General features: G+C 39.3%; 1 protein-coding gene across 2 annotated transcripts in view; it reads left to right on the top strand.

Moving 5' to 3' along the window:
• The window catches only part of SLC44A5 (solute carrier family 44 member 5), a 95,837-nt gene that overhangs the window by 27,554 nt on the left and 41,989 nt on the right, over positions 1-26,294 (top strand). Inside the window, exons 1-2 of one of the 2 annotated variants that reach the window (XM_069862113.1) lie at positions 16,912-17,351; positions 22,506-22,554. In XM_069862113.1, coding sequence (XP_069718214.1) covers positions 17,315-17,351; positions 22,506-22,554 — 86 coding nt within the window. In that variant the 5' untranslated portion in view covers positions 16,912-17,314. Of the gene's footprint in view, positions 1-16,911; positions 17,352-22,505; positions 22,555-26,294 lie in introns of those variants that run through there. The other variant, XM_069862112.1, reaches the window with a different exon arrangement.

Here is a 26,294-nt window from a genome sequence, read left to right as displayed (position 1 = left end):
TCTTTGCACTTCCTTAAGGACCTTGTCCTTGGTCTGTGATCCATGGAACTCCACAAGAATTTCCCTGCTGGAATTAGAGTGATCCGAACACTTTCTGGCAATGAATCTAGAGAGTAAACAATTGGCTTTAGAATAGCAACTTTCATGTTCACAATGTTGAATTATACACAGGAAAGGAATGTATATCAAAATGAGTAATTTTTTTCTACTTATAACATAAACAAGTCCTTTTCTGATTTGTCCTTTTATTAATCTCTCTGCCAACATAGTGTTATTTCTACAGAATAGCTCTCTGTTTTCAAATTAGTTTCTGGTAACCTTCCCTAATTTACAACATTGTTTGAATGCTGATTTCACTCTTTCCAGTTACTGTATTTTCTTGCATAGGCTGCCAAACAGAATGTCTCTTGACTGGCAAAATATCTTAGGGGACATGAAGAGCTGCTTTTGTTTTAATGGAAGATGGTACAGTGTAAGGGGTGCTAGTCAGAGGAGATTAATGCTGCTGCTCACTGGGATAGTTAATTAGTGCTATGCACTCTAAGGTACAGCAAGCAAATTTTGTATTCAATGGCCCCTTTATTCGATTGTTTTACATGTACTTTCTTAGGTAGCCTTTTGATTTCAGACCAGCTCTCTTCATTAAACAAGCTGGTATTAAAATGTGCAAACGCACTGTGATTTTCAGTTCTTTCAGATGCTTTTTAAAGTATTTAAAGTTCATACGTATTTTAAAGTAGGAATAGAATTTACAGCAGTTCTGTTAGGATTTGTCCAAGTTCTGTGTACATGCTTAATTACAAAATGTCCTAATCTGGCTGAAAGCAGCTACAAACTCCTTTTATTGTTGTTGGGAAGAGGAGCATGTCCAGATTTTCTAGTTTACATTTTTTGTTTAAGCTATATGAAACCTGGTATGAGTTGGTTTTTTTACTTAACAAATTGGGCCTTATAAAATGTTATCCTTATATTATTTGTTATGCTACAGTGTTTTTCTTCTTTTAATTACGTGCAATGGACTGCAACAGGATAATTTTTGAAAGTATTTTTATATGACATTATCCCATGGCAGATTTGATGTATATTGAAACAGAATACCCTGAAGGAAATGTATTCTTTAACACTCTATATAAATCTCTTGTTCTTGCTCCCATATCCTTCTATATCATGGCCATCTTTAAAATTCATACTCCTGATTCAACTGATACAATAGTTCTTTCATTTATAACATACAGGTAGTTTGTAAAGATCACCACAACTAGCAATTACATTTTTAACTTTAGAGAGATTTTCAGGAGTAAAATCTAATGTTAGAAAAAGTCTGTGAGTGGAAGCTGTGTTAACTGTTGCAAGAACAAGATCTCCAAATGATGTTTTTGATGAAATTAAACCAGTTAATGTTATTGACTTGTCTTTACTTTCACTGTTGGCCTGAGTAATTTTTCTGGTTTTTCACCTCTTTCCCTCAAAAGTTCTGTCTTTTAAATCTTTAGATCTCTGGGCTGGAATGCCACAACTACTATGGATTTTCAGGAGAGAAAAAATCGAATGAAAATGAAACTCAGGGGCTTTAAAAGCAGACATGGATCAGACACCTAAAGACTAGAATATGGTTGGGGAATATAGTTCGGAAGTAGACTAGCCGAACAGCTTGAATAGGCTATACTTACTTTACAGATTTCAGGTAATTAGCCAAATCAGAACAGCTGATTAGTTAGAGTTGGGATGATGGAGCAGCATCATCCGTTGTACATTGATATGTTGTTTTTTTAAGATTTTAAGTTGAATTTTTCTCATGCTTTGATTCTAAATGTTTTCTTTAAGACGGCATTTTTTTTTGCTAGCTTGATCCACATCACCTTGAATGTGAGGAAAACCAAGTGATATTAATTGTTAGTAAAATGACAACAAAAGAAATCCAAACAGTAATTCAATCAAGTGGCATCCTAAAACAAAAGAGTATGATTTGAATGGTTTGGGAACACCACCAAAACTGAAGCTAAATTACAGCCTGCTCAATATGAGGTCTGTGAATACCAGATGTATAAAACATTTTTATGTCTAAGATTGAGCAGAATGAAAGCCAGTCAACCAGGAGCAGCCCTGTTGTGCGAATGGCACGGCAGAATGACAATAAGAATGTGGTTAGGAAGAGAAAGGAGAAGAATTTGGGATTCAGGATGGAGGATTATTGAAGGGCATATGAACTCAGAAAATGGGGACTGAAGGACATATGGTACAGAAGGAAAAGGATTACAGAGCTTGAAACATTAGGAGTCACAGATTACTGGAAAATAATTATGAATCCTTGCACATGTTCTGCTTATATTTCAGCCAGAGAAATTCCGTGGAGATCTGCTTATTACTAAGGGATTGCTGTCTTAACAGAACAGTCATTTCTGCTGAACTAGGAAGGAAGCATGCAGTTTGCCAGCTAAGTATAGGTGATGCAAGTGTTATCATGCAATAACAGATGGACACATGTCACCCTGGAGTGTTGAAATCTTGCATTTCAGAGTAGCAGTAAAGAAGATCCTTCCAATTACAATTTTAAGTCACACACATGGAAACAAATTGTAGGTAAAATACAATCATTGCGGAATAGCTAGTTAATAGTATTTCTTAGCTTCTTCAGTGAGTTCTGATAATTAATGTATTTCACTTTTATGCATATTATAGTACAGATTCAGTGTCTTCTCACTTTCCTTTTTTAAAGAGATTAGTGGATTAACAGAGTGCTAAGAAAGCAGGGTATAAGTACGCACTGTGAAATCTTCCCTTCACACAATGACAGTTTAGTTTTGCAACCTGTCAACCAGAGGCTCATCGGAATGAATACAACAATGTGGTGGTTCACTGTAGAAGGCAAATTCAGACTGCAGACCATGAACCTTGTGTTGGTGTGCAGGTCCGTCAAGGTCTTAAGAGGTTAGATGAGTGTGCTAGGTAATGCATTCTGTAAGCTCAATTCTAACATAAGCGTGGTACCTAAAGGCCATGAAGAGAATGCTGGGACCTCCCCTATCTGCAGGTAAATGTGTCCTGAGTGCATTCTGTCAGTTTTCCACTGGGAAATAGAGTAGAATTCTTCATGGCATCCATAACAGAGTTACTAGCCATGGAAACCTGTCTTACTGCTATAAACTGCAGTGTAGTAAAGCATGTTAGCAGCACCTTCATGGCTGAATGTTGGGCTTCTGTGCTCTGCAGAATTTGGCAGGAATCACAGGCAGACTATCCATCTTTCTGGTATCTGTGTTCTAGCGACTGACTTCATACCTGACAGAGAAACGTTTAAGTAACCTGGGTATTAATGTATGCCATTTTAAATAGAGTTTTTATTGATGTGTATAACAACAGCAATAACACAAACTTATTAGTTATTACTTATTATTATAATAATATTTCTTGATGATACATTTCAGTGCTGGATACCCCTAATGAAAAAAGCATTGCAGTGGATTCAGCAACAAAAATGTAATGCTAAAAGCTTAATTTTCAGGATTTGCTTTGCTTCTAATTCATAAGATTTTATAGTTTGTGCAGGATGTTGCAGCTTTGTCCTGATGGTCTTCTACAAGAGCAGGTACTCTTCTTTCCTGTTATAATCTACACAATTATTAGTATTTACCAATATAAGTTATCAATTTATAGGAATATGATTAAACTAGAGACTAGCTTTTAGGCCTAATATTAGCATTTTAAGCTGAGAAAAGAGTGCCAGAAGTTCCAGTCAGCAAGTTCTTACATCCATTACGATTTTGTTGCTTACTGTTCTTAAAATGTTGAGGGACATCTGTGGTGCATAAAGCTGGTCCTGGGACTGTAAAACTCTTTTCTCAGTGACCATTTTTGTAAGGAGTTGAGGCATGTTTCACTTCTGAGGCTGAGAAGGAATTTTCTGGTATTTGAAAAAAAAACAAGTTCTTATTTTTTATGCTTCCCATCTTTTATGCTTTTGCAACTCTTCTAAAACACTTTCTCAGTGTTGTTAAGATAAATATATATTCTGAGAGGCTCCCCAAATCATATTTTGCCTCCTACTTTGGTCTGGTTTTGATTTATCTTTGAGATGTTTCTTCTACACAAGTTACTTTTTAGTCTGTTAAATATTCATGCGTTAAATAGTCATGTGCGCAGTGGGTTGTGATTTCCTCCCCAGGTGCTGAAATAGACTTTTGGTATCATTTGTGTATGAAGTGTGAATAGTGGTCTGGAGCTGCTACAAAGCCTGTAAAGGTGCCTCTTGCCCCTCAGATAAACCACTTACATTTGCCAAACTGCCCATCTGCTGGATCCTGAACATCCTTTTCTGGAGATGCTACTAAGGCCCATGCTGGCATTCCTATAATGGAAGCAGACGTTGGGCTGGTTAGCATTGAGGAGCCTTTCTTTTGAACAGCATGTTGTTTAGACTGTAGAAAGCATGATAGAAGTATTCCTATAGATTTTATCTTTTGTAATCACCTCTTCTAATTCCACATACCTTACTGTTGATCCACATCTAATGAAATTCTTATATATGAGTTTTACTGCTATAATTATTTCAGTCTAGACTTGAGATTTCAGGATTGTTATTTATGCTGTTGTGTCTGTGATTATATTCTTCAGCTGTTTGAGTTCTAAATTGATATACCAGTAGCAATAGAAAACATGTTCCCAGTTGCATCATGAACTTGGATATCTGCAAACCAGTTATAATAAACTGAGTCTTATACATTGAGCACGTCATATATTTTGCTGTTGACACAGAGGAGGAATCAGAGCCAGCTCTGTGTGCTTTAGAAAGTAACTTTGACACCTACTTCTTGCAGCAACAGATTGTTTAATCCAAATACATTTGTCATAATGCACAGTGCTCTATACAGAGGCCTGGGGATGGATGCATGTCTGCAGAATATCATGGCAAGTAAGCCTGTGTACAGGTTAAATTAGAGTCACCATATATCATTTTTTTTTCAGATATCTATCTAATGTGAAGGTTTTCAAACTTAATCTTCTTGCATTCAAAATCATTCAAACCATTTTCAGATCACTGTTCAAATAGTATTCTTTTGTGATACATGATAATTAAATGTATGGAGACATTTTCTGCATCAGTGTAACAATATCTCATTAATTGTGATGTAGGGAAATGCTGGCAAATTCCTTTTAGGAACAAAGCCCTTTAACTAATGTTGTTTACTTTATTATTAACGGTCTTATTTTCTAGGAATAGAACCTCGATCAATGGATGCAGACCAACTTGGCATAACATTTGCCTTTAGGGGTCTGTAGAGACAATACATGAGTAGTCACAATCCCCTTCTTTTGTTCAAGAACACATTTGGCTTTGTTTCAACTCAAGGTTTTGATTCCAGAGGATTTTTTATAAAGACAAAGTAGAGAATATAGTGGAAGTCTGTTTTTTATTAATAAGCGGAAAAAAAATTGGAACAAAGGGTCACTTCTGACCATTTCTAAGCAACTCTAAGGGATGTATTTGCTCAAATAAACTCTTAAATTATGTCTGCCTATGTTATCATTTTGTGAATATATTCACTGTTCCAGATACACAGAGCCCTTGTTAACACCGGTAAGACTGCAGACCACATCCTATAGTAAATGGCCGTACTGACAGAAATGAAGACAAAATAAATGAAAATGTGGCTGCCTATTAAATACTGGATATAATTAACATAATCTCACAAACTCCACTTGTAGCTGCCTATCAAATGGTTCAAAAACAACCATGGAGAGCTGATGCTTTGTTCATTATACCAGACAGCGTGCTGTACAGAGACTGCTTTTAGAAAGGCAGGCATTCGTCATTCTGCATCTTATGTAGAGTGTTATATAGACATAAATTTTAACCTCTGTTAAAGCAGCAGTGATCATAAGTCACCAAATCTCCATCTGAATAGTTTTCTTTTTATAATTTCTTTTTAAAAATATGATCTCTACAGGATGCGTGTATCTATACAGAGAATAGCTAGGGAATTAGCAAGTGTCTAATAATAAGACTTTTTAATCATATGCATGAGTCACTAATTTTCTGGAAAAATCTGTTGTTTGCCTAACCTTCTAATCGGTCTAAAGCCTAACCAGTTAATTTTGTATTCAAATGTCATACAAGACACTAGTAATTAAGGGCAGATTTGGTCATGCAAATGGGGAGTTGGACTTTCACATGGAACTGTGTGTGCATGGTACATAGAACGCACTTTGTAAAGAGAAGATAAAACTTTCTGGCTTTTGGAAATGCTTTAAACTGCCAGCATAGTTGTTATATGTGAAATTGTCCAGACTAACATAGCGTAATCTGCCAGACGTTGCTCTGCATACATGATCCATTGGTGTTTTTGCATGCTTTGGGTAAAACAACCCTTCCAGTCATTATGGAGGGAGTTCTTTTAAGAGAAAATGTTTTAGTTACGTTAAGTATGCTTGAATTTCTGCTATGTTGTTCTTAGAGAATCATAGAATCACTAGGTTGGAAAGGACTCACTGGATCATCGAGTCCAACCATTCCCATCAATCACTAAACCATGTCCCTCAGCACCTCGTCCACCTGTCCCTTAAACACCTCCAGGGATGGTGTCTCAACCAGCTCCCTGGGCAGCCTCTACCTTCCAGTCATTATGGAGGGAGTTCTTTTAAGAGAAAATGTTTTAGTTACGTTAAGTATGCTTGAACTTCTGCTATGTTGTTCTTAGAGAATCATAGAATCACTAGGTTGGAAAGGACTCACTGGATCATCGAGTCCAACCATTCCCATCAATCACTAAACCATGTCCCTCAGCACCTCGTCCACCTGTCCCTTAAACACCTCCAGGGATGGTGTCTCAACCAGCTCCCTGGGCAGCCTTTACCAGTGCCCAGTGACTCTTTCTGTGAAATATTTTTTCCTGATGTCTAGCCTGAACCTCCCCTGGCGGAGCTTGAGGCCATTCCCTCTTGTCCTGTCCCCCGTCACTTGGGAGAAGAGGCCAGCACCCTCCTCTCTACAACCTCCTTTCAGGTAGTTGTAGAGAGCAATGAGGTCTCCCCTCAGCCTCCTCTTCTCCAGGCTAAACAACCCCAGCTCTCTCAGCCGCTCCTCTTAAGACTTGTTCTCCAGCCCCCTCACCAGCTTCACCAAAGAATGGCTTAGTCCCTGTATGTAATCAATGTGCTGTCCGAGCAGGGTTTGTCTCGGGCAGCTGACAGTGAGCTCTGTGACTTGTGTCAGGGCAGGGGTGTTGGGGACCAGGAGCCAGCCCAGGACAACGGCCAGGCTGCCGCGAAGGGGATGGGTTGGTGTCAGGCATAGGTCAGGATGAGGGCCAGGTGGAGCGACAGAGTCCAATGGCTCCTTGGCTGCATGGCTCACTCCCTGGGCAGCTCCTGGACTGGGTACCCTGTGCAGGCGTGGCTGTCATGTGGCAGGAGTCGTGACCAAGGCCTCAGCAGTGCTGCCTGGAGCCTCCCTGCAGCCAGGGCAGGGCAGCCATCCTGCAGCTGTGCCGTGCTGAGCCCAGGCCGCCTGGTTGGTGGCTGAGGCCATGGTGCTTGCACCGCCGTGACCTGCCCTGCTCTCAGTCATCTGTGGCCCAAACCGCTGTGCCCAAGACCTGAACTGGGGCAGAAAACGTCTTGTGCTCTTTCCAGTTTGTTGGTCTCTGTTCTAAGAAAATTCATGGTTTTATTTCAGATATGAACTTAACAGATATGTGGGGAGGACTACAGAAAACGTTTGGCAACAGCTTGCTGAGAAAGATAATTAATGCAATAGTAATGTCCAAAGAGTCATTAAGGAGGCTGAGTAAAATTTTACTAATTCCCCAAGCTATGCAGGGAGCTTTCCTGGGTGTGTTTCCATTTGCTCTTGTAAGCAACTAATTGTAGCTGGGTGCATTTTCTCATGGGCTAGAGGGCTGAGGCTGGAATTTCCAAAAGCCATGCATTAAATTATTAGAACATTTTTCCAGAGACTTTGTGCTACTTTGTAAGAATTTACTTTATAGATTTGTGGCCTCTTTTCCTCCAGAGTAATGGACTGGGGTGGTGAATATTTGTGTATTCTAATGAAAAACAAAGGCTGAGAGACAGTAGTTTGTGGAGCGAATCGGTATGAGTAGCTTGCAGTTTTTAGAAATTATTATTTCTTGGTGTTATTCAAAGAAGTGCTACTTCATGTGCATGCTTCTGTCAGTAGGCTACACCAAGGATGACCTAGTGTCATTTCTCTGGTTTTGTATTGACCTACACTACAAAGTTCTTATTTAAATACTTCTACTCAAGTAGAAGAAAAACATATTTTGTAATGCTACTTCCAGTACTCTATTTACTTCCAAAAGAAATTTTGACTTTGCTGAATATGTTGTAACTTGTAGGTACTACAGAGACTATAGTAGTTGTTTTCTCGTGAATACTTAGTATTAAAAAATAATAGACAATAAGAGTCAATTTTAAAGCACTATTTGATCTTAGTTTTTAAGGGAACCTCTGTGAAAATGTATGACGTGTATGAAAATGTTTGAAAGTAATTAATCGTGTAGAACCAAGCTTATATCTCATAGAAAATTATAGTCATCATTAAAGGTCCGAGTCCACTAAAGTGCTAAATACTGTATGGAATAAATTTTGTTAGTCCTGAAAATGTATTGTAGAGGAGTATTAGTAGTCTAAGTTCTCCTTAACAATGAATCACAACTTGCTCTAGATCTGAAGGTTACCTTGGTTATTTTATTACTTCCTTTTGATTTCAGTATCAGGCTCATTTAATTTGTAGTAATAGTGATGGGATTTTTATTGATATTGTCCGAACACACAGAAGACTGTTTTCAAATTCCTTTGTTCACCTGCAGGAATAGGGTTCCTCCTAAAACTGGGGTCCTAGTTGTAAAAGTGAACTCAGCAGTTGCTGCACATGCTCAGCAGGATCATTGCCTTGAAGCTGCTGAAATGGAAGAGTAGTGCATGTGTTCCACACCAGGAACAGAATCCCCAAGACATGAAGAGCCAAAAAAGGGGCAACAAAACTGAAGTAACTGTCTATGAGATGTGGATGTCTGAAATGTTGTTTTCAAGACACAAGCTGTGTTTTAAAAAGTTAAAAGAAAAGAAGAGGGAGGGAAAAAGGAGGAAGGATAGAACCTTGTCTTACTGGTTTACTATTTTAGTGCTGGATAAGCCATTGTGACTGAGAATTTTGTTACATCTCGAATCATGGAAAAACATGAGATGCCATAGCTGTGTACACTTTATGTTGGGTATTTTAGCAACATGTTCCACTGGGGTTTTTTATGTCTAATTTTCACGGAGAACGTTAGCTCACCAGACAAATTCAGCTAACTGAACCCAGGCAGCCACTGGCCATTCTTGGTTTAAATAAGTATCCATTAGAAAAGGCCTGGTGTGCAGAGGAGGACAAATCTTCAAAACTATGCACTGCTGTCAAGACTCTGATTATTTCAGTTTCAAGATGGCTTTTGTGGGTTAGACACTGGTTTATTCAGAAGGTTGTGGGTCTGACTGCCCCCTTGCTTACAAAGCTATTGAATACATTTGTGCAAATAACATAGTAGCAGATAGATGATGTATACAAAGTCCAGGATAATCCAGCTTTTGTTTCTTCCACCTGACATTTTTGCATGTGAAAATGTGTATAATTGTACTTCCTTTCCAGTAGAAATAGTGAAGTGGTCTATTTATTGATGGTAAATGCTGACAGATAATACCCTCCTTCTGAGGTTATGAAAGTGTCATTTTAATGATTCATAGAAAAGGTCTCGGATGGTGTAGTGTCTGCACACAGCATTTTGCAGCTTAAGATAAGCTAGGAAAGGTCACAGAGATATGTAATGGTAAAAAGCATTTGGGGCTAGAGACTCAGCTAGGAGAAAAAAAAAAGTTATTGGCTAGCTATTGTCCTAGATCAGCTGGAGCAAAGCAGTCTAGAAATGGAAACCTCTGGCATTCTCTGATCCTGGGTAGTAAGCAGCTGATTCTTATTTCAAAACATCACTTTTTCCAGTTAAAGCATCATCGAAGACTATATTTTAGATGCTGTTTATTTCTAAAGCATGAGATTACATTTCAAGACCAAGCACCCTACCTAGCTGGATTAATAAGGAAAAGTGTTGGGAAAAGGAGATATTTAGCAAAGAGACAACACCTTGCTTTTCTCTAGAGTTCACCCGCTCTTCTGGGCCCAATCTCACTTTGACAAAATGTCTCATAGAATCTCAGAATAGTTGGTGTTGCTGAGAAGAACTCTTCCCACACACTTTGCTCCATTTCAGAGGCATCTTGGTAACTGTGTCTTTGCTTGGAAATTCCACAGAAATTGTTACTGCAGTAGTCTCAGAACAAGAATAAGAAATGGAAGCTGGGAGATGAAAGAACAGACATGATTTCATCCCTATAGAATTGGGGGGAACAGCTAATAAACATATTGAAGTAGGAGCCTTAATGATGCTGTGTCAGTGAACCATACTGCTGACGAATTTTCTGTTCGTTGTTTAGAGAAATGTAAAACCTCCACTGGCTATCAATATTTTTGATTGCATGGCAGAATTGCAGCTTAGTGATCGCTTAAGTTTTAGTGTACTGACTATATGTATTTCCAGTCACCTTTCTGAGGGTAGTTGTTTAACAACTAGTATATTTTAAAATCTGCCTAATAGCCTGTGTTATCACTAGTACCAGAAGAATGTCATGTGCAAACCTTTGAAATTTTGTCATATTATGCTGTTCAGACAGATTCTGATGTTTTGTCTAAGCTTAAGTGACCATGGACAGCGTGTTAATTGTACAGGGATGACCACACGAAAAACCATTGCACAATTCTTGGACAAACGGACAGTCAGCTGTGTGTATGATGTGTTGTCATTCACTTTGTCTTGTGGCTATGACATGGAGAACTTCATGCTTCTTCAGAAACATGACTAATTGAGACAATGCAGTAGTATCTATTTTAAAGTTTTGTATTCTTAGAGCCTAACGTAGTGCTTGGTTTTCTTACTGTGGTGGAAAAAAAGGTCAGCCTTCTCCATTACATTGTCACTGACCTCAGGATTCCCAGGCAGTTCTCTTGATGGTACAAGCATACACAGTGCTTATGGCCTGTACTGGCTGGTAAGAAAAGGAGTTAGTATGGTGGGCAAGACTGGTGCAGAAGCACATGGTACTTTGGTCTTCTCGAAACCTTCTTATACTCTTGTCTTTCAGTGTGTTGTGGTTTTTCCCCCTCTTCTTTTGTCATGTAATTCAGTAAGAGTTGTGGAGGTGATAATTAGTTTGTGAGCTGTGCCAAATGCCCTCAGCTCCACTGTAGTCAGCAGCAGTCATTTTTGAAACTCAGAGTGAATGTGGATGGAGAACTGTGGCTTGCATATGAAGATTTGTCCTGTAACTGCATAAAGAAAAGTAGTTATGTGATGAGGTTACCTGTTAGTCTCATCTACAACCTCCTCTTCCCTCTTCACCCTTCAGGTTTTTGCAAGTCATAAGCCAGTATCAGTAACATAAAGGCAGAACTGGATTCAGATACCATAGACTCTGTCCTGGTTTAGTATCGTCTGTCCAGGTCAGAGGCTAAACTGAGCAGCTTTAAGTCCCAGTCACCTCCCACAGGAAAGAGAAAAGGGTAATGAGAGACAGAGAGACTAGTGGGTTGGAAGCGAATACTAAAACAGCTTTAATGCAACAACAATAGTAAAAGAAAGATAACAATATTAATAAGAGAGCAGTAAAATATACACAAACGTACAAACCCAATTGCAACTCCCTGATGACCACACGTTACCACTGATTCCACAGGGGGAATGTCTCAGACTGGGCTTGACAACAGGTAGGAGCTGGACTTGAGAAAATGTGGATGAGTTCAGGGGCAGAAAGACAGGTGAAGTCCTCCCTGAATATCAGTTGTTGAAGAGGAGCCGTGGCCTTCCTGATCTCTAAGCTTTTATCCTGAGCATGGTATGGAATACTTCATTGGCCAGATATGTCCTATCTGGCTCTCAGCAAACTTAACAGCAGCTCTGGGATGTCCTCTCTTTACATGGGAGTAGGTGTGGGCACTGGCCTCTCTGCACCTCAATAGCCCATTACCTTGTTGAGAACTACCAGGCTTATCACTTCTAGGGACAACCACTGTCTGAAAACTGTTGATAAGTTTCAGCAGCTGAAGTTTTGTAAGAAGCTTAGCTGAAAAGTCAGGGAATATGTTCTACTTTACTCTGAACCAGAACAGAATAATAGAATGGTTTGGGTTGGAAAGGACCCTTAAAGGTCATCTAGAACAAGCCCCCCTCAGTGAGCAGGGACATCTTGAACCAGATCAGGTTGCTTAGAGCCCCATCCAACCAGACCTTGAATGTTTCCAGGGATGGGGCTGATGCAGAACTACAGGAGGAAAGGAATGTGTGGATGTGGAAATGAATTGGAAGAATTGTGTGGGAGTGGTTACAGAATGTAAAAGACAGAGCATTTCAACCAGTGGCATTTGTTCTGCTGTTGAACCACAACTTTTTTCCCCATGTTCTGAAAATTTCAGAGAGGGAATGAATTCACAGTAGTCCAGTGGAGTAGCAAGTATATAGCACCATGAAGAGTTGTTCCCTTGGGTGTGTAGCTTATTGGAGAATTTATTGCACTGCACATTAATAAAAATTTGCTTGTTCTGGTTGCTATGTGTTACTGCAGTTTCTTTTTGTGAGTTGATTAAAAACCTGTTGCATAATGTGTTGCTTTGAAATCTGGATGACTGTCATATGATAGAGCAAATGGTTTTCATTACTGTTAATGACTTTCCTCTTGCATTACTATTACCAATGCAGTCCAAGTCACCAGTTAGATCTTTTTGAAGCTTTGCATTCTGGGAATTTATAAAATAAGATGAATGATAAGAGTACTTTTAGCATCTGGCAGAAAAATATAACTCCTCCGTAATAGCATAAGTTTTTAATTGAAACATTTAAAGGGAGGAAAAAATCATTTTTTCTTATTGGAAAGAAAGAATTTACTAGTCTTGCTGTAAGTTACATATGAAATATTACAAAAGGGACAGGGTTTTTGACTGACCCGCTGGGTGGTATGTGTATGTACACATACACAAGGTTGTTACCCTGGGTCCCCCTGTAAATTTAGGACTTCCCCCAACTGATTAAGATGAAAAGGTAACACTAATAATTGATCTAAAAGATACTTATTCTCACAGGCAAAAAATCTTGGGAATAGGACAAGTGTTGGCTTATCAAGCCATCAGTAGGGACAACAAGGAGGAGGTAAAAGATAGAAGGAAAGGAGGAAAATAAAGAGGAAATAAAAGAAAAATAGGAAAAATTCACCACCCGAAGACTTAAGTGCTGAAAGAATCCTTGTATGATGGTGGGTGCACCAATGGCCCACCTTGCAGAATATTATTTATAGTTCTTGGTGGGCCTGCACAGTGCTTCTTCTAGGAAAGTTCTGGAACTGAGTCTGGGGTGGCTGCACCTTCCAGGGGGCTCTTGGGGCAGCAAGTGCAGCTGGGCTGCTTGCGGCAGTGAGATAAGTTGTTGAAGGACGCTGCCTCTGCTGCAGTCTCAACAGTGGTTTCAGGCAGCAAAACAAGTGCATTAAGGCAGCCAAAAAGAATTAGTCTCTTATGAAGGTTTCCAGCAGATGTGACATACGTAATCTAGCCTGTGATTTAATATATGATCAAGACATTAAAACTCTTGTACAGTGATTTAATGCAATGATATTGCTAACTCACATTTTGACGAGTGGCATCTGTTCACTGAGATTTTTATGCTGAATTCTCAGCTTTAAAAAGATGAGCACGTTTAACGTTCTTCTGGAAAAAAAAATCTGTCTGCGTGAATGGCTAATAGGAAATAAAGAAACCTCCTCACAACCCAAAGTCAGAAAAGTTTGTCTTCTCTGGGATTTAAAAATGGAGTTCAGGGTGAGCAGTATTCATCCCTTCATCAGCTTTTCTGTGTGAGGGAACAACAAACAGAAAGACTCATACTGTCACCATAGAAGGTATTTCAAAGAAGGCTACCGTTTAGTATGATTTACTAGAATTTAGTGAAAACTTTGATGCTGTTTTGTACAGTATTATCCTAGAGAAGCTGGTGGCTTGTGACTTAGACAGGTGTACTCTCCACTGGGTAAAAAGCTGGCTGGCTGGCCTGATGCAGAGAGTTGTGGTGAACAGAGCTAGATCCCAGTGGTGGCTGGTCACTGGCTGAGTGTCAGATCCTGCACTTGGGCCACGACAACCCCAATTAATGCTACGGGAATGAGTAAGAGTGGCTGGAAAGCTGCTTGGTGTGAAAGAACTTGAGGGTGTTGGTCACCGGTGGCTGAACATGAGCCAGCAGTGTGCCCAGGTGGCATCCTTGCTTGTATCAGAAATGGCGTGGCCGACAGGACTTGGGAGGTAATTGTGCCCCTGTATGTGGTGCTGGTGAGGCTGCACCTTGAATGCTGTGTTCAGTTTTGGGCCCCTCACTACAAGAAAGACACTGAGGGGCTGGAGCGCATGCACATAAGGGTCTGGAGCTGGAGAAGGGTCTGGAGTACAGGGATTATGGGGAGCAGCTGAGGGAGCTAAGGCTGCTCAATCTGGAGAAGAGGAGGCTGACGGGAGACCTCATTGCTCTCTACAGCTCCCTGAAAGGAGCTTGTGACAAGGCAGGTGTCAGGCTCTTCTCCCAAGTGACAAGCAGTAGGACAAGAAGAAATGGCCTCAAGTTGTGCCTGGGGAGGTTTAGACTAGGTATTATGAAAAATTTCTTCTCTGAAAGAGTTGTCAAGCACTGGCAGAGGAATCCCAGGGAAGCCGTGGAGTCTCCATCCCTCCATCCCTCCATTTAAAAGGCACGTGGCTGTGGCACTTAGGGACACGGTTTAATGGTGGAGGTGGCAGTGTGAAGTTTACGGTTGGGCTTGATTATCTTAAAGGTCTTTTCTAACTTAAAGGATTCTCTGAGTTGTTGCACAGGAGAGGAATCATAAGCGTGCTTTTATTATAATATTTGTGTGTACTACTGTATGATTTCATAACAAACAAGCTACACCTGAATCTTTCAAATGGGGGAAAAAAACCCTGTATACCTGTAAACCAGGTACAAGACTTATTGGAAGAGCTGGTTTTATACCAATATCAACCTTTTGACTGAATAGACTGCTTCTGCACACTTCTGTCCTGCAGTAATAATGTATTGTTTTATATTACTAGGATCATTAGGCTGTTTATGAATAAGGAACATTACATGTGACTTACAATGTACTGTAAGATTGCCTAAAAAAAACCCTTTAGGTAAAATTAAATTGAGTGCTACTAAACAGTAGCATAAACACATATAAACACATAAACACATCATAAACACATATTTGGAAAACTGGACTCTAAACCTTGCAAAGATTTGGCTTTCATATACATGCAAGAGGTTTCTTCTTCTGAAAGGGTAGACAAATTGGACAAGAATTGTGTTATTTTTTTGTGTTTTTTCCTCCTCCTACTACCCAGAATAGAAGGGCAGAAGCATTGCAACTGTCATATGATTTGCAAGGGAAAGACCAGCTGGGATGAATCTCATTCACTCCTAATACATCCCGAGGATTTATTAGCAGCCTAATTAGTTGGTTTGTGAGCTTAGTTGGTTTGAGCACTGAATTAGCAGGTTGTGCACGTTTGCCCTGGAGCCGGTGTTGCTCTAGCTGAGGTGTTACAGGAATGCTTCGAATCGCTGTTAGCGAAATCGAATGGCTGAATGCTGAAAATTGCTGTTTGCTCCAGTAGAGGGAAGCAGCACATGAACATACTGCTCCAAAAATACTGTTCTCGTAAAAAGCCGTGCCTGTGCTAGCCACAGGCACCTGTAAGCGTTGGCCAAAAACCAAGGAAGAACCTGAAGGAACTTGAAGAATACTTCAAGTTATTGAAGTAGAAATAGTGGTTTTTTGGAGTTGGGTAATACTTTGTTGGCCGTGTGCCGTGTGCCTGTTCGGAGCCTTCTGTCACTGTCGCAGAGGTGCAGGCTGGAGCAGAAGCACAGTAGGATCACAGGGACTTTGCTTAGGGATGGCATGTGAACTTGGAAGGCAGTGACATGTGAGAGTTCAGTCAATGGCTCATATTTAACAAAAAATCAGTCTCCATCATCGTATTATTTTTACTTTCATTTACCGATACTGGGTACACTAACTATCCTACTGAGTAAACATTAGAATATTGCTGTTAAGTTCTGTAATAACAAAATAGGTTATGACTTCACAGGCACATGAGATCACTCTTCTTTGTCATTGTGAGCTACACAGTGACAGGGTTGACTCACAAACATTATTTTTGTTGCTCCTGAATCTCATTCCGCTGTCTATGTAAAATTATAGTAGGAATTCATAGGCAAGTGTATGTTTCTCATTACAGAATTCTACAATTGGGGTTTTGATCATCTTCCACAGAGAATCGGAATTTCATACACGTCAGGATCACCACACGGGGATTCTATTTTTTGGTGGCTAAACGGAGAGGTTGCTATGTTAGATTTTTTTTTTTTAATGGCTTCATGCTTTGAGATTCACACACTAACTGCGGTGCCTTCTCTGCCCTTCACTATGGACATTACAGGTTCTAAACTAATACCACTAAGACTTTCTAGCACTAACTCTTCAGTTCTGCACTTTTGTGCTATGCAGAAATATGAAATATATATTTTGTTAAGAGAACAGTTTAGTAAATTATGACTACTTATACAAATAAATATTCCACTTGACAAGAATGAAAATTTGCTTTAGGGCAGACAGTTTACATTTTAGACTTAAAAGTGTCACCATAAATCCTGTTTTTCCTGCTTGCATGGCTTGTGCAATGGGGAACGAGTCAGGGATGCCTGGCTGGCTGTGACATGGAGAGGCTGTTTGCTGTAGCACAGACTAGAAGAGCACAGTGTGATGCCTTATTACCTGTTTGCAAATCATCAAGTATTTTTTCAGTTGTATTGACTTCCATAGGATTGTTTTACCAGTGACATTCAGGTGCCGACGTTTCCCTTTCTGCTTACACACTGTAGGTTAGTACAAGCTGATAAGAGTCATTCCTCTTCCTTCATGCTGTCAGACTGGCTTGGGGTAGGTGGGCAATGCACAGAATGATATCTTTCTCTTCGTAAAATGACCTGCCTTCTTTGTGAATTTCCATTCCAACTGAAGAAGTCGCGGATGCTCAGCTTTATTTTGAAATCTATTTAAATAGTGGTTTTGTGTCTCTGTGCTTGCTGGTGAAAATGTGCTAGCAACACAGGAGTCCACAGTTAATATCTCACACGGCTTGCTGGAGTGATCCGGTTACAGTAACATGGATAGAGATGAAGAAAACTACTATGGAAAACACGGTAATTGCCTGCTTTCTTAAGTCAATTCGTATGTACCTGATCTAAATTTCATTTATTTCAACTGAGTTATTTCAATTGTCTTTAATGGACTTGGCTCCAACCCTAAATGTTTTTTTGTAACTTTTTCAATTGTTAGCAATATCCTGCTTTTTTTCCTAGCATGACATTTGTAAGCTTACTTAAATTGCAGTTCAAAGGCAAACTTCATGTATATATTGTTGATTTTTTGTTAATTGTTACAGTACTGAAGTGCATCTGCTGTTTGGAGTCAGAATTGGTACATTAAATAGCTAGTGAAATATTTATTGTAATCATATTGTAATTTAACATACTGAAGTTTCCTATTATAAAGCAACCGGTTAGCTATATCTGCCTCATCTGCAAAGAGTGAATATTGTCTCAATTTTTAATACTAGCAAAGAAATGGTGGTCATTATTCCACACTGCTGCTTGTTTCCTTATGCCTTCTAGACTCCTAAAGCTTGGGATTTGCTTTCTAAATAAGTTAGGGCTTTTATAGCTAAGGAAGTAGCTTGCTTTTACCAGGAGCTACATAAATACAAATAACATAAATAATTTCCACCTCACCCCCAAAGAAGCTTCTCATTTTATAAAGAACGATGGTAGTTGAGTAGGGAATTTGCTATCTAATTTAGAAAAATATGAATGACTCAAACAGCATTTTTTTTTCTGTTGTTTTATGATGCTATGATCACAGTTGCTGTGTCATATGTTTTGGTAAGGAATATTCCAGTGATGCTCCCAACTACTTTTGTAATTCAATTTTAGTAAATTTTTAACTCAGAATAGTTACCGTTTCCTATGTAAACTACCGTATTTGGTAATGGATTTACATCAAGAGCTGAGTGGCAGAGGAGGACGGTTTGACCACTGTTGCTCTATGCTGTGCCATGGTGAGCACACTGACTGCTGGCAGCGAGGAACAGTTCTTGGAGGAAGTTTGCAGTACTGCAATTATTTTACAGCTGTTTGCAACTGTTGCTCCCTCACAGCATCCCCCTGCTGGCCTGATGAAGATGAAAGTCTCCGATTCACAGCTCATTTTCTGGAGTGCTTTGACTGTTGTGGGGATATTTTTGCCTATTAATTAGTGGTTATTAGTTTTCGTTGTAGCAGTATGTGGAGTTCACTTACTGCACTTTAACATGCTTCATAAATATGTGAATCTTTAGACATATGTTTTCTTTGTTCCATTTCAGAAACAGACAAGTATGACATAAATAACAAAATCTGAGCTATTTACAATGTTGGATAGTGTTAATAATGATCTTCTAATGGAAAGAAGAACACTTGTGGAAGCACCTTGCATCTTCCCTAACTGATTACAGTATAAAACAATTGTGCTTAATGGAGACATTCTGAAAGCTCAGGAGATTGCCCTGCCAACAAACTTTCTCAGCACAGGGTCACTGGAGAGACATCTATAAGCAAAATATAAGTGTGTGACTTCCCTGCTGGAAGTCTGTTGGGCTTTTGAAAATTTATCTTGTTGCCATACCAGGGAGATCAGAAATCAGTCCTTTCTGTCTGGAAAGTAAACAATGCGTAACACCAAGGAAGATAAAAACGAACAAGCACGTTAAAATACATTTGGATCATGCTAGGTCTTAGCTGGCTGTAACCAGGCAGTTAAAAAAATGTGGAGACAGATGGACTTCAAGAGATCCGTTTGTCTGTCTCTGTGCTGAAATGTGGTACATTCTCTCTCTTACCATTGAGTGTTTGTCTAATCCATTCTTAGAAAGCTTAGAGTGAGGAAAATTCAGAAATGCTTGGAAACCTGTGCCAATGTATAAACGTGTTCTGAAAAGTTTCCCAGTGTCTGAGCTCTACCATCTTTGCTGTAAGTGAAGTTAGCTTCTGTCTCTGGTAGAGGAAGCTGAGAACAACTGATCACTGTTGTTTTTTCACAGTATTTGAAGACTGTTGTTTTGTGCTCCTCCCCTTAATCACAGTCATTGAAGCCTGCTTTCATTTACTGCTTTTTGTAAACCTCTTGGTGTATTCTTTTTAATCAGTCTTTTTAGTCGCTCCAGTTGTCTCTGTCTTCTGAATTTCTAGTGCTAGAAATAGTTATTCAGCTAAGGTCTTGCATGTCCCAAGTGCAAGGAACAGTGACTTTAACAGTCATGCTCACGCTTCTTGAATGAGTTTTGCTTTTTGTTGCAAATACATCACTTTAGTGACTCATATTCTGTTTGCAGTCTGCCTTAATCCTTCAGGATTCTTCTCAACAGTGTTGCTGAAAGCAAGTATTGTGTATGGATTTGTGAATGGAGTTTGTCTTTATACTGTTGATCAGTTTAGGAAAATCACTTTGAATTGCTAAATTGTATATCAAAATCCCTTTGACTCTGTCTCCAGAGGTATGTAAACACTTGTCACCTACACAGTTTCAAAGTGTTTATTCTACTTCATTGTTCAAGTTGTTAAGGAAAATACGGAATAGCTTTGGAGAACAGAATCCTCCAGCAGTGGAACTGAGCTAACCAACGTTAGTGAGTGAGAACTTGAAGTCTTCATGGATGATCAGTGAAAGCATTTGCCCCAAAAAGCAAGTAGACATTAAGTAAAAATTTGTAGGGATGGAGTGGGATCAAATAGAAAAAGTCATTATATGATTGTATAAGGCGCAGCCAGTATTTGTGGTAAATATCCTGTGCTCTTCTGGCCCTTTGTTTTCCAATGAGAGATAGTAAAACTGAAAAAGATGCAGAAAAGGAATATAAGCATGACCAAAAATATGAATGGCTTATGTATGAGAAAAAATTGAATAGACTAGGAAGATTGACTGAAGATAGACAAGGGAAGAAGCATATAATAACCTATAAAATTGTTGGTAGCATGCCATGCTGCCATGCAGGTATGAGCTGACTGGTGCCAAGCTTAAAACAGACAAAATGAGGTAGTATTTCAGTGTTTCATTAACCTGTAGTACTCTCTGATGTAGGGCATTGCAGATTATTAAAGTATATGCAAGTTAAATAGAGATTTATTAAATGAATGACTAAGAAATTCACCTACAACCATTAAATATAAAGTCTCTACCTTTGATTCAGAAAAGTGTGGTTGCAAATCTCTGTAATTGCAATTTTATACAAATAACATTGTTTGCCTTGGTTTTGTATTCACGATGGCCTTATGCTAGGTTCAGGGAGTGGGTTCAGTGGATCTTCATTGTGAGCTGGTGTGTCTGTTCTTACATGCTGAGTAGGAGTCCTGAATGAGCAATGAACAGAGCTCACTTCATTAAGCTTTGTGGCCAGAACCTATTGACAGGGAGTAATGTTACAGACTCTGAAATGCTCTGGAAAAAAACTGCTTTGTAGAAATATTTACTTTGTAGAAATTACTGTGCAAAAAGATTCTCCAAAAGTCAGATTTTGTCCCAGCATTAGGTATTGTGTATAGTACACTCACTCTCTGGACCATTGTGGTTTGCCGTAGTACCTGTGTAACAGCGTAACTCCACTCCCCTGCATTGCTATCACACAGCGCTCCACCAAAGTTTTTAGCTTTCCCAATCTCATCTATGTTAAAATGTATTTGTTTTATGAGCTGGTGGACCTGAACACCTCAGATGAAGGGCAAACAGAATTTTATTGTCTGCTGTGTTTGCTGTACTGGTCTGTGTGTATTTTGATAAGGTTTTTCTGATAGAAACCAGGAACGAAGTCTGGCATTTAGTTAATAAGTAAATTTTGCTTTTGAGAAGTTGCTGAATTCTTCTCTAATTGAAAAAAACAAGTATGTTTTCTTTGGGTGGGGAGAAGTTTAGGCTGGTAGCACCCTTTAATACCAGCTATATTCAGAAGAGATCTTTAAGAAGGCAGTGAGGAAGCACTCTGAAACAGTGATTTGTATTATAGCATTGACATTTGAATGAAGAAATAATTTTTCATTGCACAAAGTTTGGTTCAGTAAATCTTTGTAATTACTGAACTTAAAAAAAATTCCACAAAGCTGAATAGCTTTCAAAAGGAAAATTCAAATCCTGGCCTGCTGAATGAGGGACTGCTGCTTTCTCTTCGTACAGCAGTTGGAAACTTGAGAATTTAAATTCTGCTATAGATAGTTTTTACTCTTTCCCAAGTGAAATCATATTGTAGTTAATCTATTCAAGTCCACATTTGAAGCACAGATTGGTTGTCTTGTATTTGGTGGTTTCTTAATGTAGTTTGCTTGCGTGTAGGGTGAACCATTTGGAACTATGCTAGCCAGGAGAGCCATGTGAAAAAAACAGATCATGTTTGGCTCCTCATCTCTGTAAATGGAGGCCAGATGTTGCTACCTTTTTCTAGGAGGGACCTAACCTAGGCTGCTAGTCCTTCTAGCAACAGCCATGTTTAGTGATGTATGCCTAACCAACTTCGGCTTTAAAACCTGCTGTGCTTCCTACACTGGGATATGTGGTGACTATCCGCCTGAGAGTTAGAGAAGATATTTGAAACGTGCTCTTCTGCCTGCTTTGTGGCACTGTACCTCATCTCTGGCTTTGGAGAAGCTTGGGCAGTTACACTCCCTGTGCAGGGTCATGTAGAGCAAGGTCAGCATTGCGTTTCTGCAGTCTCCAGGCGTGCTTTGTTGTCTGATAAGCCCAGTGCAAAAAGGGGCAAACCTGAAGCTCTGTGTCTTGTAACCAAAGCAGTGGGAAGTCAGAATAACTCTGCAAGTCTCTGAGTATAACAGCAAATACTGACATGATTCCAAACTGTTCCGTAGAGAAAAATCAGAAGGGTTCAGCCTGGAGCTCCAGAGATATGGGTTCACTCACTTGCTGCCAAACACACTTAGCGTGTGACTGAGAGACATAATCCTCTTCTCTCAAATATCAGCAACTTTCTACTGTGAATGCTTCACGCAGGTGTAGTGATAGAATGTACATTAAAGATAGTTTATTATGTAGTAAATGTGAGGCCCTCAAAGGTTTTAAGCTGGAAGAAAAAGGCTTTGATCTCGTCTACAGAAACCAGATAATTATATTGGTGAATTACTGTTGTTGTCTGCACAAATGATTTTAACAGAATGGATTAAAAAGGAATATTTGGAAGATGTTCTTCAAAGACTGCTGTTAACACGCCCTTCTTCTTTTAAATAAAGACACATTTTTATACTGTTTTATTTTAAATGCAGGTGAACCAAGGAAATTTGACCCGAAGTTCAGAGGACCTATTCATAACAGGTAAATTTCTTAACTCATTCTATTTAATTCTTTTGGTTTTGCAGTGAACAGGGGATACAAAATTTTCCTAACAAAATTTATGAATTTGGTTATGTGGTTCTTTTAAATCTGGAAGACAGTCCTTACCACCCCATAGGATGTATGATTACAGGGGAATATTTGACTGTGTGCTCTTAAGTTCTTTCAGTTTAAATGCCAATTTTTGTATGCCTCATGTTGCCTGGTGCTGATAGGAGTAGGCCTATTTGAGATGGCATTATGTTCTGGGGTGCCACGGCCATACGATGCTGCCTGTCTTGTTGCATACAGCGCAGTTCTGGAACTCTGGCACACTCTATTCTTCAGTTTGCAGCTGATTTTCTTGCTCCTGTAGTCACGTCGTCAAGGGATTTACTTAGTTCTCTTTAGAGTATGGCCTGCGTGTGCACCATTGCATTTGTACTGGGGTTGTCCAGCAGGGTAAATCCCTGGCAGAAAATTGGTAGCGCTTGAGCAGTAACAGCAGCAAAGTTCTGTCAGTGATGTGGCGGAGCTCAGCCCTGAAACCCCTACTGGACTGAAGGGTTTTCACATGTGTAAAGTGTCTCTGAAATGAGTGAGTCAACTTATAGCGCTGTGGACTACAGTCAGATCCTGAAATATTGCAATGTGATGGTATTTTTGAGCAGTCTGTTACTGAGCCTTTCCCTCATGTGTGTGAGAAGTGGTGAAACTGGTGATAGTATGCCCGAAGGGCTTCTCTTGTTTTACTGTAACTGTTACATCTGTGCAGTTGCTGTGACAGCTTCTGCAGTTCCAGGTTTATTTATGTGCTTTCTAATTGTATGTTCCACAGCAGCTTCTTAAAAACACAACCAAATGATTACAACACAACAGTACTACATCAAGAATATTTACTGCGTTTCATAATGCTTCGGTGATATAGTATTGTTGAAAGCAATATCAATATGAAATAATAATATAATATTAAAAAGATCGGTTCCCTAAACATTAAAGGTATGGATTTTTTGTCTGCATGGATACTTATTGAGCGTACTTTGCAGTGTGGTGCACTTGGATTCACATTCAACCTCCTGTTTCTACAGGATACCCAAACGACTTACCTGACCTGTTGGGGTCATCCCTGCAACACCGTGCAGGACACTGTAGACTTGTCCTTGAAGGAGCTGAAGGTTATGATTAACTTTTTTTAAAATGAAATGGGATTTTAAATTCATTTTTCAAATTACTAAGATTGAATTATTAAGAAACCACAGTCTTTCAAGCAATAAAGAATCTGGTTACTGGGAACAAATGCCTTCTCAGAAGTTCCTTCAAAGAGTTCAACAGGAGGAAAATGGGCATCTTCCCTGAATTTGTTTTTGACCTTAGGGCTTCTCACTTTTCTGTAGGAGAAGAGATGCTAAGAAGCTGAAAGCATACATTTTTGTCCAGACAAGGGAGTGCTAGTAATGAGTACCTGGGTAGGGATAGAGCTGGTAGTATGCCTTATTGTAACTGAAATATCTCTGTGTATGGTGTGGGTGGGAAACACCTATCTTTGCTTTCTCCTGATAAGATAATCTGTCCTGCTCTTGATTTTGTTATCAGTTTTCATTGATCAGGGAAAAACTTTGTCTTCATTTTTGAAAATGGAGAGCATGGGTTTCAAGGGAGGTAGGCTGCAAATTGTACACATCTGCACTGAAAAGTGCAGAGATAGCTGGAAAAGGTCGCATCCCATCATCATGACTGCTGAAGCTGATGCATTTTTAGAGGTAACCCCCAAACCACTAAAAGCCTGAAAAACTGATAATCAGAAAGCCAAGTCTTAATAATGGTGTATTATTGTCCAAAGAATTTTTGTTTGTCAGATGGACCCTTTGCAAGGGGATTAATTTAGCTGAACTTTTTTTTTTTTTTTTTAAATAGAGCAGAGCTATTGCCAGTGGTTGAAGTGTCAAACAGTGGTGGATAGAAGGCAAAGTATCTAGTGCTTTGCTAGTACCATCATTTTCAAGGAAGTTGTGGATAGAGCTTAGTATCTTTTGTGCAATCATCTCTTTCTTAAAAAGGATTGAAATGCAGTAGCTGTGTTGGTTGACTCTGAGCCAACCACTTAATGAAAAATCAAAATGATGTTTTGAAGATGACATCTTTTATTGGTATGACTACATACTGCAGTCCTTTCAGTTTCTTCCATTATCATTCCACACCATTCAAGACTGTCTGCCTCTGTTCTCCATAGGAATGTTAGTGTGCAGTGCAAGCATGAGTTGGAAAAGCGGGTTGTATCTAGCCTAAAAGGAGTTATGACACATACGTCTGTGTTCCAGAACAGTCTGGCTTGACTTCTCTTAATAACGAAGCATGTCTGTTACCCATTGAATGTTCAGTAGTTTAAAACTTGAGTGAAATTTCTCAGGAAGCATCTAAGAAATCATGGGGAATTTGTCAGTGTTTTTCCAGATGTAAGTGCAGCATAGGGAATAAGTTCTAAACTAGCATTTACTATCTTTAGTGAGAAGAATAAATTAAAGAAACACAAATTATTCATCAATTTTATTTTTGTCAGCAGAAAATTTATGACAGAGAAGAGCACAGGAGCCTCATGGTACTCACTTGAACACACACAGTTTTCATCTTTGCAAGATGTATTTCTTCCTCTCTGAAAGCTAATAATTTTAGAAATAAATGGAAATGTTTGTTTAGAGAGTTGATCCTAGTTTGAGAAGTATCTTTATGATACTGCCAGTGAGACTGTGTATAGGAATGAATTTATGCAACAGTTTAGAGATGTTATTAAGTGTTCATCTATGTGCATGACTACCAGAAAATACTTGTAAGGTTTTATATATAGTGTCCACCAAATGAGTGTGTTTACAGGTTGAAGAAGTAGCCCTGCGATTTCTCAGCTCAAAATGATGGAGCAGGAGTTTTGGTAGACAACTTTCTGGAGGTAAACAGAAATTTCTGGTGTCAGTCTGAGCTAGAGGTGTCTACCTTCCTCACACCAGATCTGATGATCAGTTTAATTGAATTTGTATGAGACAAAATCTGGCACAGCTTATTTTATGTGTAAGCTATCCCTGATTCCTCAACGGCAGAAATTTCCTCCAAGCCATCTTTCCCTGCCTCTAATGATTCACCACTAGGAAGTGAATAAGGTGAGCACCTCTTGAATTCTGGATGTGTGAACACTTCTGTCACAGCCCTGCAGCTGTTTGCCTTTCTGTCTCACTTGCCCGCTGGCATTGACACAGTCTCTCTACTGAACTTCAGGCAGATTTGTCAAGTGAGAGGAGGGCTCTGTTCAGTGGTGTCAGTACTTCATGCCAATGCCAGATGAAGGGGAATGTTATGGGGAAGGCTTGTGAAATTAAGGGTTCATAAGGAATTTAAACAGAATGTATTTTGCTTCATTAAGAATAAAAAGCATTTCTTCCAGCAGCATTACCATAAGGTAGCTTAAATATGTTTGTGGACAAATCAGTCAAGTACAATAATACAAGTGGGAAACAAGCTTCCTTTTCTTAATGCAATTATACTACTTTGAGTATATAGTGAATTGTCTCCATTTAGATTTTGTCTGAATTCATACAGTCAATACAATCATAGCATATGATTTTAAGCTGCTTTGCCAAAATGAAATTAGTAAATTGCACTTTCAGCTTATCTCCGTTTTTGCAGAGTTTGTGTTAACTCTTTACCTTGCCCCTTGTTCCATGTAGTTTCTTGGTGGTTTCTCCTATTTGTCTTGC

This window comes from Phaenicophaeus curvirostris, chromosome 8 (assembly GCF_032191515.1).
Source record: "Phaenicophaeus curvirostris isolate KB17595 chromosome 8, BPBGC_Pcur_1.0, whole genome shotgun sequence".
NCBI lineage: Eukaryota > Metazoa > Chordata > Aves > Cuculiformes > Cuculidae > Phaenicophaeus > Phaenicophaeus curvirostris.
Note: the sequence above shows the minus strand (reverse complement) of the source record. Positions and strands in the feature narration are given on the sequence as shown.